The 19,326-nt window shown below is 35.1% G+C and overlaps 1 protein-coding gene and 1 long non-coding RNA gene across 5 annotated transcripts in view; one reads left to right on the top strand and one right to left on the bottom strand.

Annotated features, from left to right (window-relative positions):
• Positions 1–17,291, top strand: part of LOC149532315 (uncharacterized) — a 119,487-nt gene extending 102,196 nt beyond the window's left edge. The window contains exons 9-14 of one of the 4 annotated variants that reach the window (XR_016356661.1): positions 14,728–15,171; positions 15,291–15,397; positions 15,561–15,721; positions 15,800–16,167; positions 16,277–16,955; positions 17,089–17,291. Coding sequence is in view for 2 of the 4 variants with exons in the window: in XM_089803018.1 (XP_089659144.1) it covers positions 14,728–15,171; positions 15,291–15,397; positions 15,561–15,721; positions 15,800–16,167; positions 16,277–16,541 (1,345 nt within the window). In the remaining 2 variants the exon portion in view is untranslated. Of the gene's footprint in view, positions 1–14,727; positions 15,172–15,290; positions 15,398–15,560; positions 15,722–15,799; positions 16,168–16,276 lie in introns of all 4 variants that reach the window. The other 3 variants (XR_016356662.1, XM_089803018.1, XM_089803019.1) reach the window with 3 other exon arrangements.
• The window catches only part of LOC149532314 (uncharacterized), a 113,585-nt gene extending 95,553 nt beyond the window's left edge, over positions 1–18,032 (bottom strand). The window contains exon 1 of the long non-coding RNA XR_016356663.1: positions 17,689–18,032. This is a non-coding gene — a long non-coding RNA (uncharacterized LOC149532314). The remainder of the gene's footprint in view (positions 1–17,688) is intronic.
• Between the last annotated feature and the right edge of the window lie 1,294 nt (positions 18,033–19,326).

Below are 19,326 nucleotides of genomic sequence, written 5' to 3'. Positions count from 1 at the left end.
CATAAAATAAAGGGGGCATGATGATAATTTGAAAAAAAAAATAGGAGAGAGAAAATGACAAAAATTGGAGAATAAATAAATAAAATGGAGAAAAGAGGGAAAAAGGCGTTTAATGTTTGTTGTCAAGCCGATTTGTGGTTTGAGGGTTTAATTAATGTAAGGGTTTATTTAGTATAACTTGCTAGGTTGACTTGTGGCTTGGTTTGGTATAAGTAGAGGGTTTTGTCTTGTCATTATTCATTCGGCATGGGATCCAACATGGAGGAAGTCAGATAGAGAGGAGTAGCTGAGAAGAGCCAAGTTTGTTAGTAGAGTTGGTAGCTGCGGCTTAGAAAAACAAGAATGTTGCTTGGTGGCTTTCGAGCACAAGTTTAGATTCTTCTTGGGGTTTTCTACTAGAGTGCTGATCTAAGCTAGCTAGGGTTTGGCGCGATCTTGTAGAGCAGTTTGTATTTGCTTATGTATTTGACCGTAAGTTGGAAGACCTTACAACTAGGTATGTTGGATGCAATTCTTATGATTATATTATGAGAATTGGCATTATTTTGGATCTAAATCTCTGTGTTATTATTATTCTTTAGCTGTGTGGTTATTTGCCGGGGGCTAGGACATCTCCTTTGGGGATTCCCCTGCCTTGCACTGCATTAAGTGGTATTAGAGCTAGCTTTCTCGAGTGTCTAGACAAATCATCGAAGTTGAGGTAGTTTGCACTAGGACTTGGGGTGTAGGTTATCAAAGCAGAGCTCAATCTTGTGGTGGATTGTTCCTTCTGGAGTCCTAGATATCTTGGTTGTGAGGTGGCAAATCATGGTTCTAACTTACAATTGTAGATGGATCTTGACATGAAGAGATGGTTGTGAAGATGTAAGGTTGATCTGAATGATCTTGTGGATTTTATGCAGAGGGTTTGTGAAGATCTTGCAAGATGCCTCCAAGAAGATTGGACCCTGGGATGATTGCAGGTCTTCGTGATGTAGTGGAGAAGAAGATTTCAGAGATGTCTACTCGGTTGGAAGCTAGTTTGACCGATCGAGTTAAGGGATGGTTGAGTTTCACAGAGATTTCTAGAGCTAGAGTCTATTGATTTGAAAAATAGTGGTCTGGCCAGTTAAGAAGATTGTGCAGAGGAGAAGACACTTTGCTGTTAAGGAAGAGGTAAGGATGACTTCACTAAAGTTGAAGAGGATATTTGTTTTCATGATCAGTTAGATGGATTTGACATGAAAATTGCAGAGCATCTTATAGTGGATGATGAGATTGTTGATTGTGAGAATTCACATATGGATGTTTCTACTAATGTGGAATTGGATGTTGCTTGTGTGGATTCACTAGGTGCTGATGTGGTTGAGGATCTACATGATACTACTGATTTGGCTCTGTATGTTTCTGATGGGAATTTACTTTTGGTTGACATGGCTCACTTTTTGAAGTTACATGACATCGCTGACATGGATTTCATGTTTGAGGATGTTGTTATTGTGAGTTGTGATTAGTTGCAAAGATTGTTTGTGAAGCATTATGTTCAATTTATTCTTGGGAGTGAGCATGTTGATTGGTTTATTGAGATTCATATGATTCTTATGTTTGTATGGATGAAGCAGAGATGGTTGATGTGCAGATTTGTTCTTTTGTCTAGGATGGATTGGAAACCTTTGGTGAAGATGAAGTTGTGTGTAGATATTTCTTTCGGCATCAAAGTATGAGACATATTTTTCTATCTACTTGGGGAGTCTGATGCAGAAGCATCTTGCATCATAAAATAAAAAGGGAGCATGATAATAATTTAAAATAAAAATAAAAATTGGACAGAGAAAGTGACAAAAATTGGAGAAAAATTAAATAAATTAAATAAATAAAAATATAAAATAGAGAAAAGAGGGAAAAAGGCATTTAATGTTTGTTGTCAAGCTGACTTGTGGCTTGAGGGTTTATTTAATGTAACGGTTTATTTAATATAACTTGCTAGGCCAACTTGTGGCTTGGTTTGGTATAAGTAGAGGGTCTTGTCTTGTCATTATTCATTCGGCATGGGATCCAACATGGAGGAAGTCAGCTAGAGAGAAGTAGCTGAGAAGAGAGAAGTTTGTTAGTAGAGCTAGCACTTGCATCTTGGAAAAACAAGAAGGTTGCTTGGTGGCTTGCGAGCACAAGTTTAGATTCTTCTTAGGGTTTTCTACCAAATTGCGGATCTAGGCTAGCTAGGGTTTGGATCTTGCGAGATCTTGCATAGCGGTTGCTGTATTTGCTTATGTATTTGGCCGTATCCTAGAAGGCCTTACAACTAGGCATGTTGGATGTAAATGTGATTATATTATGAGAATTGACATTATTTTGGATCTAAATCTTTATGTTATTGTTATTCTTCCACTTTGTGGTTATTTGTTGGGGGCTAGGACATCTCCATCGGGGATTCTCTTGCCTTGCACTGCATCAATGAAAAGTTACAAAAAGTAACCTTATGATTATTGTTATTGTTTTTTTATGTTTTTTTATTTAATTGTATTTTTGTTACTTTCTCTCAATTTTTTTGCCTCATTTTTTTTGCCGATGCAAGATCGCTCTTACACCCCAAATGCCTCTACATTAGACACCCTGGGTAAGAAGTGTTTATGAGGACAATTGGAAAACTGTATGCTGACTTCAAATCCACCATTCTTGCAAGTTTTCTTCTACACTCCACTTAACCTTAGCCTATACTTGTATGTCTCTTTCTTCCTTCATCTTTCCTCTCTTTCTTCTCCTTGGAATGTATTCTAGCTCGAACAATGTTGCACTATCAAACTCTGGGAATTTATAGTTATTTTCTTCTTCATCATGAGTGTCTTGGATTGCCTTTTGTGTGATTGCAACCTCTTTCCCTTTATCAGCCTTAACATAGTGCTCTGTATTTTCCTTTCCTTCAAAAAGACACGTTTCTGTTGCAAACTCGTTCTTCTTTGTATTCGTCATTTTCTCTCTCCTCAACTTTTTAATATTTATTTATTTATTTTTGTTGATGCAAGATCGCCCTGTATTGAACATTCCTAAGAATTTTATAATCACGGAGTTAACAAAAACACCTTACACCACACTTTTTTTTGTAAAGGGTATGCACAAGTTGAGGGCAATGATTTTGAAGAGACATTCATCCATGTAGCTAGATTGGAAGCCATTAGATGATAGACGTAGTACTAGTGGGGGAGCCTTTTTTCTAGTAGACATATTAATTTTTTACTTAAACAAGCATCAAGATTCAGTGTTTTTAGCCATTGTTGAAGACGAATATGTTGTAATTATTTCATGTTTTACACAACTCAATGATATCAAGTTGACATATGACAAACCTATTTCAATACATTGTGAAATACTAGTGCCATTAATATCTCAGAATCTAGTTCCACATTTTCGCACTAAATATATACCATAAGATATCATTCTCTGAGATAAAAAGTTGACCATGAAGTGAAACTAGAATATGTTGCAACTAAGGTTTAGTTGGCATGTATCTTTACATAACCCCTTATCAAAGAGACCTTTGAAACTCTTTGTTAGAAGCTCGCGGTTTTGCCTCTCTGATTCATTTAAATGGAAATAATCCGCTCAAGGGAGTAGGTCATTGTAATCGATTATTTAGAGAGCGGAGGATCAAAAAAGAGAAATATATCACTATTAGGATTGAATATTTTGAGAAATTTTATCATGTAATATTTGTAATTGAATATTAATGCAAATGAGAGAAGTCTAAGTTTGTAAATCAGATTTGTAACATCCAAGTCTAAGTCACTGACAAGAGAAAAAGAGAGTGTAGTCAACTTGCCCAATAAGGTTTGTGTTCCTTATTTTGAACTACACAAACAAGACGTGTCGCCGCAAAAGATGGCGTTGAATGGTCTAGCAGTGTATGTGATGTGCTACTCAACCTATCAAAAATGAATTGAATGGTATAGCAAGTGTGTGGCATGTTAGTATATCCATCGAAAAGATTCATCCTCAAGGAACTCCATGTCGTGAAAGGGGAATAAAAAATGACCCAAGCATAAGGATGTGTGTCCTTAAGGGATCATAAACAAGATCACGATTCCCAGACTATCAATAGTCCATAAAAGGATGAAAAACAATGATCAAGCCTACTGGATTGTTAGTAATCCAAAGAGGGATTAAAAGAAAGGGTCAGACCTCCTAGATTATTAGTAATCCAAAGAGGGATCTTAAAAGAACAATGAGGATTAAGCCTTCCGAACTATTGATAGTTCAATAGGGGGATCCAAGAAGAGCTACAAGGATCAAGCTCCCCAGACTGTTAATAGCTCGGTAGAAGGATCTAAGAAGCTGAAAACAACCAACCATCAAAGTGTGTGTGTGAACAAGTGAGTGAAATGTATGCCCCCACGTTAAAGCAATTGGAAATGCCTTAATGGGAGGAATAACTTTAATGGAAGTGTACATGCATCCACTAGAAATTTTCCACTACGAAATGCCCCCAAAAGAGATCACTTCAAGGGAAATAAACACATGACAAAAAGAGAGAGCACAAAAGGGATCTACTAACTTTAGGCTAAGTATGATCATATTATCAAGTATGAAAAGTCATTAGTCCCCAAAGGAAGTAGAACTACAACACAATAGAGAAAAACCATCTAAGAGATATGAAGAATAGTCTTTTTGGACTAACAACAAAGAAACAAAAAAGAATTGGTGCTACACAAGCGCACATGTACGAACAAATTGCACATCTACAACATATAAAAGAAAAGAAATATAAATTGAATAATGTGTATGGCGCGTTTGATTACCTTGTCATTTTGTGCCAATAGAGCAACAAGATTTGTCTAAAGCAATCTAGACAAAACATATAACAAAGAACATAGTACAGGGAAAACACAACACACACTCAAAGACTACCATGCTACAGAAGTCCACTTCAAGCATGTCACTTGCCCCCTCATCTCGGTCTATATCATTAGGGAAAGTTGGACAACTCGCAAGAGGAACACCATCCAAGATTAATAAAATCTAAGACAAACAAAATCATCATGTTTATCCATTTACATGTTATTACTACGATTAATCACCTCCAAACGCTCAAGCATGGGTTGATCAAAGGAAGACAAAGGTTGAGAAGAGGATGTAGTTTGAGAAGCAAGTGCACAAGCCTTGGCCTTAGCTCGACAGTTCTTGTGATGCTTACGGGCATGTTGATTGCAAATAATCTTACGAGATAAACTTGAAGGATTAGGATCAATTGACGTAGATTCCGAAGTGGGAATAACTACAGGTTGAAGGATGTTATGCAAAGGCAGAATATGTGGGATAGGTAAGATAGCTGCAGGAGTATCAACCTTAGGAAGGCTAAGCTCAAGAAACTTATCTACTTTGTATCGCTAATAGGATGGATACATATGATTTGGATGAGCAGGTGGTTAGAGAAGGCCAACATAAGTCTATTTCAGTACAATTTGGAGGATGTGAAGGTTTATAAAGAGAATGATTAATAGTGATAACTTCTCCTTTGTGAGAAAATTTAATGCATTTATGAATAGGGAGGCGCCAACTCATAACCCAATCAAAGCTCTTCTTTCTTTTTCCAAGAAAGGCACCAACTCATAACCCAATATGTAGGTCACAACCTAATGAATTTTGATTGAAATGCTTCTCCATATGCAAATCATTATGCCATGAACTAAGGCTCAACTGAAACTTATTCACTCCAAGTAAATGTCATTCAACATGAATAACAATGATCACGCATATCTCATTCCCTAAAGGTGGAGCAAATCCTTGCTCCAATAATGCATCATGGTGGAGTAGTGTATCAATGGCTTCAACAAGAGTGTCCCCACGTTTACAAAAAGTATTCACATCATTAGAGTGGTGCATTATGACACAAATCAACCGGTGCTCATTTTCATCTACTAAATGAAAATTAAATTGTGGTAAATCTAAAATTCCAACCTTAATCGCATATTTGTTTCTATGGGTACCAATGATGATCTAATGGAACCACTGTTGAATTGTGTTAATTTTGTTTGGTTGTGATCTATCTATTGTAATAAGGCCTCAATTAGGCCATTGATGTTTGTAATAAGGCCATAAGGCCAATTTGGTCACAATGTCCTAAAAGGATCATGGTAGGGCAATGCTGGTCAACCCCCTCAAAAATATGTCAAATGGGGGTCATAAGTGTTTTAGGGTCCTAAAGGTCTTAATTTGGTGTTTATAAGGAAAAGAGAGAGACATATCTCCTCATGGGACATGTCTATTCATTATGCTGAAATTAATATAATAATAATAATTGATTATTTAACCATATATATATTTATTATATATATTACATTAATTTCTCCTAATAAAATTTTAGACATATGTAAATATATATATCACATAAGATATATATCTTCAATATTTTGGTATCATAGGATTTATCTGACATAAATTGTTAGAGAGTAAAGTCCAATATAACTGAGTGAATCAATTATGTGTTTAAAACAACTTATAATAACTTTATCAAATCTGAAACATGTAACCAAAAGATGCAACAACAATAGAGAGAAGCATACACAATAACACCATATTTGTTAACTAGGGAAACCCTTGACCAAAGGGAAAACCTCGGTGGGAATGATTCCAACAAGATGATGTACTAATATACAAATTCCTTGTGAAATGATAGACTTTGTTAGGAGCCACTGGAATACAATTAGTACATATGAGTCCCTGTTAGGAGACTTTGGATCCTTGTCAGGAGATTCCAACCCTATTAGGAGCTATGGCAACCCTGTTAGGAATTGATAGGAAGACAACTGAACCCACTGTCCAAATTGCTTCAAGATTGTCTTGACTCAACAATCTTAAAGATAACATCTCCAAGTATTTAAACTGGCTAAACAACAACTCCTTTGCTAATACAGTTCCTTGGAGCTCACAGTACATCCTCAACATCAATCTTTGCTCCGATCTAAGCCAAGTTCACATTCAAGCTTGCATAAACAATAAACATCCACGTTGGACTATCAACTAGAAGGAAAGTATCCTACCTTTATACCAAGTCCTAAAATAAGTAATTGAGTCGGCCTTGAGGCTTTCTCAATTTACAATGAATAGCATAGGACCACACTAAGTTATTACATTTACACGTCACATTACAATAAACACTTCCCACAATGATATTAACAATAATTGACCACCTGGGAACAACATGCTAAATAGTCTTCACAAATCTTCACAAAATGAACATCTGATTCCGCCATGTTAGTCAAAGCATCCTGAACATGTCTTCTACCATAATCCAAGCGCGCTGAATGATCTTCAACCTCACCAAAAAGACACGACACAATTAACAGTACCTGCTTTCCAAAAACTCACTCTGAGAGCAATCTCCACAAAATCTTATTTAACTCACGCAAATCTGCATCTCTTTCTGCGAATACAAGCACAGCATCATAACACGTTCCTGAATTCTCCTCCAAGTGCATGGAACATAACTCTCTAACTAGGAACCTCGCCGAATGAATCTTCCTCTACAACTCTGACTGAATTGTCCACAAAACTGATATATTGACATCAATGACAAACACAGTCATGAATGCAACACATAAGCACTCAATCATCTCTCTGACATACTGACAATGTCCCCCATACAGTCATACCTCTAGCAACATCAAGCATTCATGCTAATTGGAGCTACAAAACATCGATACCTATGAATAATTTTGGATGTAATGAATGATGAAGTTTTGGAATGAAGAAGAAGGTTTTGCTTTGCTGAAACATAAGTTTTTCCTATTATCTTCATTGTTTATTGATATTATATGCACACATACTGATTGGGCATCTTGATCTATGGTCATGAACAATTAGTCTTTAGATGTAATGAACGATGAAGTTTTGGAATGAAGAAGAAGGTTTCGCTTTGCTGAAACACAAGTTTTTCCTGTTATTTTCATTGTTTATTGTTATTGTATGCACCCATACTGATTGGGCATCTTGATCTATGGTGATGGACAATTAGTCTAATGAGTTAACATCTCTCTAAATTTGGATTGAAGTCATTCGATGTACACATCGAGGAGTCATTGGATTTTGTGAGGATTGGATTAGGAAGCCTAGCAACCCTAAGGGTTTGAATTCAAATGGCTTATTCCTAACATTCCACTGTTGAATTTGACCAATTCTTTGGGGAATGTTAGGACTCCATGTACATTACAAGAAGCAAGTGGTTTTGGAACAGATAGAACAAAAGTCCTAGGCTTGGCATTTGGATGTGACAAGCCAAGGAGTGGAGATTGAATTGCAGAGGAGTCAAATGGAAGTGTGGGAGTAGCCTAGTGGATGTTTTGGTATCCTTAGATATAGGCAGACATAAAACATCAAGCCTCTTGTCAAGAAAAAATGATTAGTGAAGAGTTTTGTTCAAATCACATGAATTAGCCCTACTAGGCATAATTGGCTCAGTGTTGGTTAACTTGGTCAAGCCCAAAACCCAGATCTAGTTTTGTGATATTGTGTAGAGGTGCCAAAACGATGTCTGGAACTGTGATCTAGTTGTGTTGGAGTTTGGAAGTTAGGGGCTAAAATGTCAGTTTGGACGGCTAATTGTTATTAGGTCACCTAGTAGGCCTAATTGGGCAAAATCACATTGGGGGTCTTTGTCATTGCTTGAAAGGGAATAAGTTGGACTTATGGAAGTGTTTAGACATGGAGGAACACTCACCCGTGATCTTTGTGACTTAGGTGATAAGATCCTAATTTGCAAGGGGTATAGGTTTCTTGGAATGTCTTTGGAAATAGGGCTTGTTGTGAGGAGTTGTATCTTCTTTGTAAGTTGAATTGCTCTTTGGAGATTAGTTGCAAGGAGGGGACCAAGAGCAAGTTCAAGGTGTAAGGGATAACCTTGGGAAGGTTATAGGAGTGGACCATTGGATGGTGCCTAGCTGAAGCCCTTCGTAAGTGTAACCCTGAGATTCTAGAAGTGAACCTAAACCCTCTTTATGAAAGACTCAAACAAATAAGACACAAGATCACTCAAGGATCCAATCAGTTACAAGTGCCAAAACTAGGACAAAATAGACCAAATGCTGAAAGTGATATTTTTTCTAAATAAGCCTACAATCTAATAGAAAATTTGTAAAGTACCCAAAAAATCATGCACTTCAAATAAAACAGCACCTGAAAATGTGTTTGTATGAGCCCAAACAAAGCCTCCAAAGTCCCAAAAAATAGGATTACTCAGCTACAGCTGTGAAAATATGATTTTTTCAAAAATCTCGTACATCACGATCATAAACTAAATGCAGATCTGAAAAGAGCACAAGAAACTATCCCAAATCAAAAAATAATGCACTGAAAAACTTCGTATGACCAAGTTATGGTCGTTTGAAAATTGCCTCCAAGACTGAAAGTGTAATTTGTGAGGTGGGCTGCCGAAACATTTACCCCACATTCATGGGATGCCAAAATTATATGCTCTTTATATACAGAAGTGCTCAAACACTTAAAATGAAGCAATCAAAGAGAGCATTATGTAGAGTAGAAAACAAAACTCATGCTCAATGATTTTAAACAAACTTATAGAAATACTCAATGATGTGGCTTATTCATTGCTAAATGGATGACCACTTTGTTGATGACATGACTGAGAGGCTGCAAACAAAAGCTTCCATGTGCTTCAAAAAAATACACCACCACTGTGGCGTTTTTAATCCCACATCAGTGGGATGAATTACTGTAAGCCTCTTTATATATGACAGTGATTGAACATAAACTAAAATAGGGTTGTCATTGATGGGAGTTGCTGGTAATGTTAAGTTGGTACGGTGATTGTGCGGGGCTTGAGAATGTGTCTTGTTATGGTGTCTTGAACTCTATCACCTGCAATACCCTGCGAGTTGACAAAACTTGGGTTTCTGTGCCCCAAACATTTTTTGCAGAACCACATCTGAAAAAAATAGGCGGAAAATGAGGGATCCAGAATTTTTTTAACTTTTAATATTCAAAAAATAAGTCACCCCCTCAGCAGATTGGGTCGTACGAGTCTGATTTGTAAATTGTTTTTCTTAGATTTGACTTTTGTCCAAGCTAGGCAAATCAATGATGCTGCTGGAGCTTTGAACAATTGAAGGGGAATGTGAAAAAAGATGTGACTCAAAGAAATGGAAGATATCTAGGATGGTTGGCTAGATGACATGGTTTCCCTTATGAGCTACATAACAATTTTCACAAGCAAGAGAGCAATTGGCAAAATACTTTCAGTCAATAAATTGAAACCTTGAATGTGATAGGAGTGCACTTGGATACCTTAATATGCCATGGTTAGATTTAGTTCATTCATGGATAGAGAGCAAAGCAAAGGGAATCACATCTTGGATTTTGGTTCTATGAATTTGCTTGCAAATGGATTTTCCTCCTTTTGCCACATGTCAACGATAAAGCATCCAATAGTTCAATAGTTAATTGTGCTTTTCTAATAAACTCTAATTAGGGTTCTATCTTGTAATCTTGGTCATTGATCTTGGATCAATCTGAACTGTTTGTTTGTTTTAGGGTGCCTATATAAACCCTTCTCATTTCATTTGTTAGGACTCGGGAGATATTCTAGAGAAATTGTTGCACCAATACTTCTTAAGAAAGAAAAAAGCTAATTGAAGTTTTGTGTAAGTTCTCTTTTGCAAGTTAGCATGGTTTCTTGTTTCTCACTAGAATGGATTTGTTTTACAAAGTTAGTAGCAAATGAATGAGGGATTGATAGTATTGCTTATGGTGAGATTATTAAGTTCATACCTCTAATGATTGGATGATTTTCGATTGTAGTGTAAGGTTAGCTTGAACTTTTGAAGGATAAACATAACTTCTATTATTTTGTTCATTGTTCAAAATGTTACTGAACATGAGTGATGTTCAAATCTATAAGGTACCTTAGAAGAATGCACCATGTTTGTGGAGTTGTTGAAATTGGCAAAGAAAAGATAGGCTTGATTTCACCTTTGCATCATCGATCTCTTGAATTATAGGATCAATCCATCAGATTAGTTTAGGGTTAGAAACTTAGAGTTACCTTCCTAAAACCATCTTCTTTTGCATTTTATTTTCGAACATTTTTTTGTAGAAGTAAGTTCAGAGAACTCAAATCAGTATCATTTGAATTAAAAAGTGCTGAAAGAAGTTGGCAAAACTTGGACTTGGGTTAACATCCTAGAAAAATTACGTAAGTCCCCTTGGGTGCCAGCATTACATCAAGCCAAATTTAGTCTATCTCGAGAAGAAAATTGCTCGCATTAGGAACCTTGGAGTGGACTTTGTGATCACATTGTTTAGCACTTTGAAGATTTTATTAAAGAGAGGATAGAGCGACCTTTGGTATTTTATTTTGTGTCGAGGAGTGTTACAAAATTTTCATTGACACTAGGGACATATCGGTCTCCACAAACTGCTCTAACCCCTCAGGCCTAGCAAAGCTCCTCTCAAGAGGCAAAGATAAATAGTCAACAAAACATATATCATGATCAAAATGATCTCCAAGTTATTTTTTTTTATCAAATTCCCAAACCATAAGTCCTAATTAGGGTTTTATTAGTGTTTCCCACTTAAATCTGATTTAAATCTAGTTTTTCGAATTATTTCCAACTTAAGTGGAGTAGCCTCCAAGTAAAGTGACTTTTTATTTTCTTTTTTTATTAGTCACTTTTTTTACCTTTCTTATCAAATGGCACCCAACTCACAGCTCCTCTTTCTCTCTCCAAGAAAGACACCCAATTCCTAGCTCCTCTTTCTCTCTCCAAGAAAGGCACCAAGTCATAGCATCTCTTTCTCTCCTCACTCATATTATAAATGCACTTTTTGAGAAAATATTACTTAAGACTTAAATTGTTTTAACTTGGCAACTTAAAATATTTTACGTTAGTAACTGATACCTCCCATTCTGTTCTGGCAAGTTGCCTGAAGAAAGAGTGAACCACCGAATTAGTGGAACGTCTGTCCATTCTGTTAGTCTATGATTAACTGCTACTTGCTAAAAAGGGGGCATTACAACCCTTCCCAAAATCCCTTTTGCACAAACAATTTCAAAATTGGGTGTCACAAAATATCACTCATGTGACATCCTAAACAGTAAGATTTTTCCCATGGATCATATATTTTGTGTTTATCTTATTTCTCAACTTTTTCTCCTGCATATCCATGATAGATTTATTTACCATGGGATGTCCCCTTTCTAAATTAGAAAATAATAATAAATAATAATAAAAATATAAATAAATAAATTATTAAATTAATAATATTACAATAGAATTATATTTCTGTGAAGTCCCTAGAAGAGACAAAATTACAGTAAAATTTTTATAGACTGCTCAAGTATGGAAGAAGAAAGCATGAAGATGGACATTCATATGTAGACTCCTTGCAATGATATTTATTATCCACTCAAATATCAATGTGTTCACAAACCAGATATTGATTGCAGCTGATCTGCTTTGAACAAGTCTGAGGAGAAGCAATCGAAAGATTAGTATGAAGTTAAAAAAAATAGCAATATACGATATTTGTAATGATTCAAGTGCTCTGGTGTTTGTTAATATGCAGCAAATGAGTTTATATTGGATGGTAATTAATGAAGTTGATATCCATCTGTCTTAGTAGCTAATGAAAGATGTAAAACCATAGGGTTTTGTTAAAGACAGTGCAGATTGGTGATTTGTAAAATGCAGAAGTAAAGTTGCTTAAAAACATATTATGAGGTTCTGTAGCACCATGATAACAACCATCGACTGAAGAAGGATATTTTGGCATTGCTGATATGAAAGGTGGCATACAGATGAATATGTGATTCTATAGTGAAAGGTTCAACAGGTAAATGATGTCAGTCAAACTAAGTCAGAATACTAATACCGAGACAAGCCAGCAAACCTTTAAACAGCAATAATAACTCCAAATGGTACTAGCATTAAATACCATTATACCACCTTTCATAACGGCAACACGTATCAGTCATTAACATTACGAGATTGAACATTATCATAATGAGCTAAGGCAACAGGGGCTTATGTCTGGGTCAATATCTAAATGCCAATTATAGTCAATCGATAATAATTAAATAAGATTGATGTTATTGATCAGCTAAGGCAACACGGGATTATGCCTGGGTCCAAGTTCCTTTGGGCAATTAATACCCCATCCTTCTTAATTTGGGACTATGCTAATTATTGTATGTATTGTGGAACCTGAATTGTTTCTTACGCTGAACTTAATTTCATGACATATCAAAATATGATCATCTTTGAAACTTGGGTAGAGTTCCAGTAGGGTAAAATACATACAGAAATCAACTTGATGTGATATGGTAGTCTAAATTCGTTTTGTTTAGAATAGGGTTTGTTTATCAGAACCAATTTAGTTGATTAATATGTATGTAAACTTGTGAAATTGTTAATCATTGCAAGGTGCATTATCAGTTGAAACCTTTGACACTAATCTGATTTGTGAGGGTCAAATATTTTCAATATGGAGGAAAAAAAGCACATTAATTAAGCAATTTGAAGGTAAAGACTTTCACACATGGAAAGTCAACCAACCATTTATCCTTATTAAAAAGTATCTATGGGAAATGGTGAATGGAGCTACATCAAAGCCAATCAATTTTAACGAAATCACAAAATGGCCATTTATTTAATGCCATCTTCTCCGTAATCTCTCCAGTAGCTTGGTTAGCTTATTTTCCAATCATGATAGGCTAATAAATTTTAATAGCGATGCCTTCCAGTCACAGCTTTATTTGGGGTGAAATGGAGAAAAAATAATATTATTTAATAGTTTAATAACTTTATAAAATAACATTATATTATAAAGTGATTTTATATAAGCAAAGCTCTTCATTCATTTGGGAATATGTTATGAGATTATTTCATTTAAGCTTTTTCTCTTTTTGCTGAGATACAGTGATTGGATTGTTTTAAGGAGGGAAACCCTTAGAACCAAGAAGGTTTGACTGAAAGCCTGCTACAAATATTGGCAGATTCACATGGAGTTCACATATGGATTTAATGGAGGAAGTTTTAGAACAAATAAGAAGCAATGAATCAGATTAAGGAGACCGACACATTCCCTCGCTACCTAACTACCCAAACCTTATAATATCTATTCTTAAGGATACTATAATAAACTAATGTTTTATTATGGCTCTAAAATAATGTCACTGATTCTAAACTGAAATATTTAAGGCAGAGCTAGCAGGGGAACTTACAATTAATTAAGGAGCTATCTCAGGAGCTGAAAGCGATTTTGAAATCAGTCAAATGATCTAAGCAATCGCTCAACAATTTGGTTGGTAGATTGACACAGGTTGGGATTTTTCATTCAGCGGTATATATTTTAACCCCACTATTTAACTTTGACAAGACTGCTTTCCTTGGTAACTTTATGATTTTGTTCTAACAGAAGGTGGTTGTTTTTGGAATGCTATATAACATCAATCTATTAGCTTGGTTTTACAAAATCATTTTTGTTTGGACCTGACTGCATTGCCTATCAGGTTGGAACGGTAGCTATAACATTGAGCATACAACAATTTTCTTCGAAGAGCCATAGTAAATTTTGTCTGTGGCCTCTCTACATGGATGTTAATAACTTGTGATCAATTTTCTTTGTCGTAGGCTATAACATTGAGCATACAACAATTTTCTTCGAAGAGCCATAGTAAATTTTGTCTGTGGCCTCTCTATATGGATGTTAATAACTTGTGATCAATTTTCTTTGTCGTAGGGTTTATTTTCAAGGATATGCATACAAAGGCATTTCTGGACATCCAAACTCCCCTCACAGACGAAGCAATCAAAACTTGCAATCACACGAATCAAATAAGTTGGCAAGTGGTGACAATATGAATGAGGATGATTGCATGTTTCCACAAACGTTTTCCTCGAGAATTTTTTCCTGTAAAAGAAGTCCTGGTAAGAGAGATTGGAATGCAGCTAAAAATACTGGATTGGACAGAATTATGCCCCTAGTGAATGAGGCAACCTCTGACAAACAAATGCTTACAACAGCTTATGAGGCCTGCAGACCTCATTTTGTAAACTGGATAACACTCTTTAAGAAGATCTGCCAGGTAGCACTAGACAGTGCAAGCATAGGCATAAAACTTCAAGCCATTTCCACAATGAATTTAATTGTGATGAAGAGTCGTCCAGATACAGAGAGAGAGCAGTAAGTTCAGGTTCTCCACACGTGTATTAAATTTAACCAAAGTATATTTTCACTATTCTGCATGTTTTTTATTACCTGAATGAAATTATGAATATCTGAGGTGTTTTTTAAATGACCAGATATGGTCAAATACTATTTTACAGAAGCTTATCTGAATTCTTAAGAAAGAGAGTTGGTGTAGATGTACAACTGCAAGCAGTCCAACTTTTGTTTCTACTCTTAAATTGTAGGTCTGCATTTTCTCTGCGTTTTGCTTATGTAAATACAGTTGGATTGATAAAAGTACAAGTAGATAGCCTTATTTCTTTCTTTCACAGTTGGCGTGTCAAATGCATAGTTTTACTTGGAGAGTGATAAGAATGTAATTTGTTTCTCCCTTTCAATTTTAGCTCCAAGGCTTTTCAAGTTGTTCTGTTGTCGCAAGGAAGATATTGAAATGCACACAGGGAACAAAAGTAGCAACCTAGATGTGTCATGCATGGAAGGCACAAACGAGATGGTTCTGCAGGGTTTGGTTGAGTGTATCTCTCGAGCAGGCTATGACAAGCAGGTACTAAGGTTTGAGCTTACTGGATCACATTTTTATGGTTCTTTTGAATTGCATGTCAAAATTAAATTTGAATTGCAGGTATACGGCCTTCGTAGGCGTGCTTTACATGTGCTTGCATTTATTGCCGCATCTGGAAACATGGGAATATCATGTTTGCTGAATTTTACGCACTCTGGTTGTGATAATCTACCAGAACAGATAAGCTGTCTTGATTCAGGAAGGAATGATAGTCTACAGACAGAAAACGCTAGAATTCATAATTCAGATTCTATTAAGAAAAAAAAAGTGCACGTTGAGCACTGTGGTTCACAAAGTTCAAATGATGCACAGAAACAAAGAGTAAATATTTTGTTGCTGCTTGTTACCTTGCTTGATTCTGAGATTGATGAAGAAGAAAAGGATGCGGCTAAGGTAGAGAACACTGTAGAAGGAATTCACAAAGAAAGGTATATACATACGTTTGAAACTTTCTTTGAGTTGAGAAATATGTCTGGTATATTTTTTATTTATGGCAAATGTATTATTTATATGTGGTGTTTTAATGGGTGTATACAGAGCTACTTTGGTCCGGGAGGCATTGGTTTTACTGCATAGTCTTGCTTGTAACCCTGCATATGAAGCTTCTGTCTTGCAAGTGCTTACCAATGGCAAATTGGTGTTAAGATTGAGTCTTAGTGTGGTTCAGAGAATAGCTAATAGAAGCTTCATCTATTCCAGAAGTGGGGGAGTTCAGATGGCTGAATCAAATCAATCTGATACTATGGAGTTGGCAAAAGATCTGCAGCGAAAATTTTTGTCTCATGCAAGGGATGTGTGGTAATCTAAAATATTCTTAACCGATATATCTCACAGTATAATAGACAATTGCAGTCCGTTATCTTGCCGTAGCAGGCCTGATGTAATTCTTGAGGCAGACAATGGCTGCAGCTTGGGAAGAGACGATTTTCCGTAGAGATTTCTTTATATATTCTCTACAGCGGCGGTTTTGGCTTAGCTTACCTTTATGTTGCACTTATATTTTTCACTTTATTTTTAGCTAGCTGTATATTTGTGCAGGTAAGTCTTTATCAGATTATTCTAATTAGCCTATAGGCTATTTAGTGTGAGAACAGGTCCACAATTGGCCTAAAAATTTGTCTCTGGCCCGCAAACCGAATATCAGTGCTGGAAAAATAAAGGCGAATAATACATGCATAATGTTCGACATTTATTACTTTTGTATCTTGTAAACTAGGTAAAGCTTCCTCCATTTTCAACTTGAGTCAGTTTGTGCAGCATGAGACGAGTATGATTGCTGCTCTATATAATTTACAATCAATTTGCAATGCAGGCACAGATCTGATTATTGGCCTTTGGTTTTTTTACAGAGGACGGGTAACAGTGATATGCTGGAATTGTAATTGAGGTGGGATCCAAATTTTGTAATTAATTAAAACCGATAGGAATTTGAAGTGTAAGCTTTTGGTGTCCAAAACAGCAGGCATATTTGTCTGGGGAGCGATTATCCTCCATACAAAATGTACCATTGACCAAATTTTAAAAAATGAAAATACAATGGATTCTCATGAAATTTTCAATCTTTGTTCTTCCTGATAACCATATTTTTTGGTAGAAAACATCAAAAAATTGAGAAAAAAAAGGGTTTTTGCAAATCTGATAAAAAAAGAAGTTTTTATCTGGAGATTGGCCAACACCATTTGTCTCAGCTGGCTTTTCTATGTGGCTGGGGAGTTTTTTTTTCCAAGTAAATGACAGATTGTAATATCCGGTCATAAATATTGTCGAGATCTTATTTTAAATGCTAAATCCAATTTGATTTTCCTAGCAACCCTATATCTTTATTTAAATTCATCTTCAGCTATATTTAGCAAGGGGAAGAACTCCGAAGAGGTTTTAACAATTTTAAATGGGGAAATAAGCTTGCTATTTTCTTTGATTCGAACAAAACAAATAGGGGAGCTGCTTACCGTAGCTCATTAACAGCAGTATTTATTTAGCGTGTAATGAGAAGAATTTGTGAGGTTTGAATCATCGATGAGGAGGCCTGACTTCGAATGTAAAAAAAGGTTTTAAATGCAGCGACAAAATTATGAGTTCAGCATTCATTTTAATCTCCTCGGGTGAAAAGTCCGTCATCGAAAGAAACTTCGTGCATGTAATATATGAAAATGCATTTTTTTCTGGCTTGGTTTGAGAAAAGGAGGAACGATTGAGCAGAACTATTGCCTAATGCATCAAACTTCCTAATTTTTAATTTAAGCCGATAGGAGCTCTCGGATTGAAAATTGTCAGTCCCTATCATTAAAGTTTATTCCGACTATTATTTTCCGACAATTTAAATGCTTTTCATATTTCTTTTTCTTTGTTTCTAATCTTGTCTGGCTTACGACATAACTTTCTATTCCGTTTGGATTTATCGGATTGTATTTCAATTATTCCTCCCCTATACTCAAGTCTTTTTAGATTGCAAGGTGGGTTAATTATAAGTATCTGTTTTCACTACTAACTGTATTTTCCTTTGCATTCAAGATTCTGATACCAGATCCGGAGTTGTCTGGGGCGTTATACTTTTTTATTTGGTAAGTAGTTGTCATGCATTTGTATATTTTAAATATGTATCTTGCATATATTCCGTATTGTCTATTTTTTTGCCCAAATGTTTGTATATATTAGATCACTGATTTTGGAGGTCTACTGGATGTGTGGATCTGTAGTTTTTGACCTTATGGGTACCCACAGTTTTTAATCCAAAGTGCTTAAGTGCATTCGTCTGTTACAAAAGCTTTGGTTTAATGGAATGTGGTGCACAGGGTTTTGAGAATGTTATAATTCTAAATTTTTGTTCTATGATATTCTCTTCTCCTACTTGAGATTTGGGTTCTCCCAAAGAATTACCTACATCTCTTTCAATCTGGAAAATTATAATATAATAACAAATAATTATATTTGAAATAAAAAATTTTCCGCATTGTGAAATTTCACCTTATGCTTACTTGAAATTACAATGCTCCAAATTTATAGATAATTTAAGCCTCCAATTTGAATTATAAAAAGGAAAAAGTGAAATTAACTATATATATTTTTTATCCATTGTTAATATATATAAACATGTCTCTTGATTTCTTCTGTAATATTTAGTTACCTTTTAGTCACATATTCATTGAAATGATCTATTATTTAATATTATTTTTAATGTGATCTCTTAATATTATTTTGAATGTGATCTCTTACTTTGAATATATATGTTATATATAATAATAAAATTATTAAAAAGTAATTAAATTTTATGAGGGTTAAAAACATATAAAATAAAAACTTCTTCTATTTTTTTACTTTTGTAATAGTATAAATAGCAAATGTTTTTATTTATTAATTACAATATAAATTAGTTAAATTACATTTTTTCAATAAAATTAATATAAAATTATATAATCTTGAAGAATTTAAAAAAAAAAAAATTGTATAAATGAGAATATTTGAAAGAAATTTCTTTTTATCATATTAATAGTATGAGTAGAGTACATAATAAAGAGTTTATCAAATATAATGTGTTTGGTTTCATCTTACAATATTTATAAGTAATGAAAAATAGTTATTTCTAATTT

Source organism: Cupressus sempervirens, chromosome 10 (assembly GCF_028749045.1).
Source record: "Cupressus sempervirens isolate cs-2001-9-10 chromosome 10, ASM2874904v1, whole genome shotgun sequence".
Lineage (NCBI taxonomy): Eukaryota > Viridiplantae > Streptophyta > Pinopsida > Cupressales > Cupressaceae > Cupressus > Cupressus sempervirens.
The sequence above is the reverse complement of the archived record's forward strand: the minus strand, read 5'-3'. Positions and strand labels throughout refer to the sequence as shown.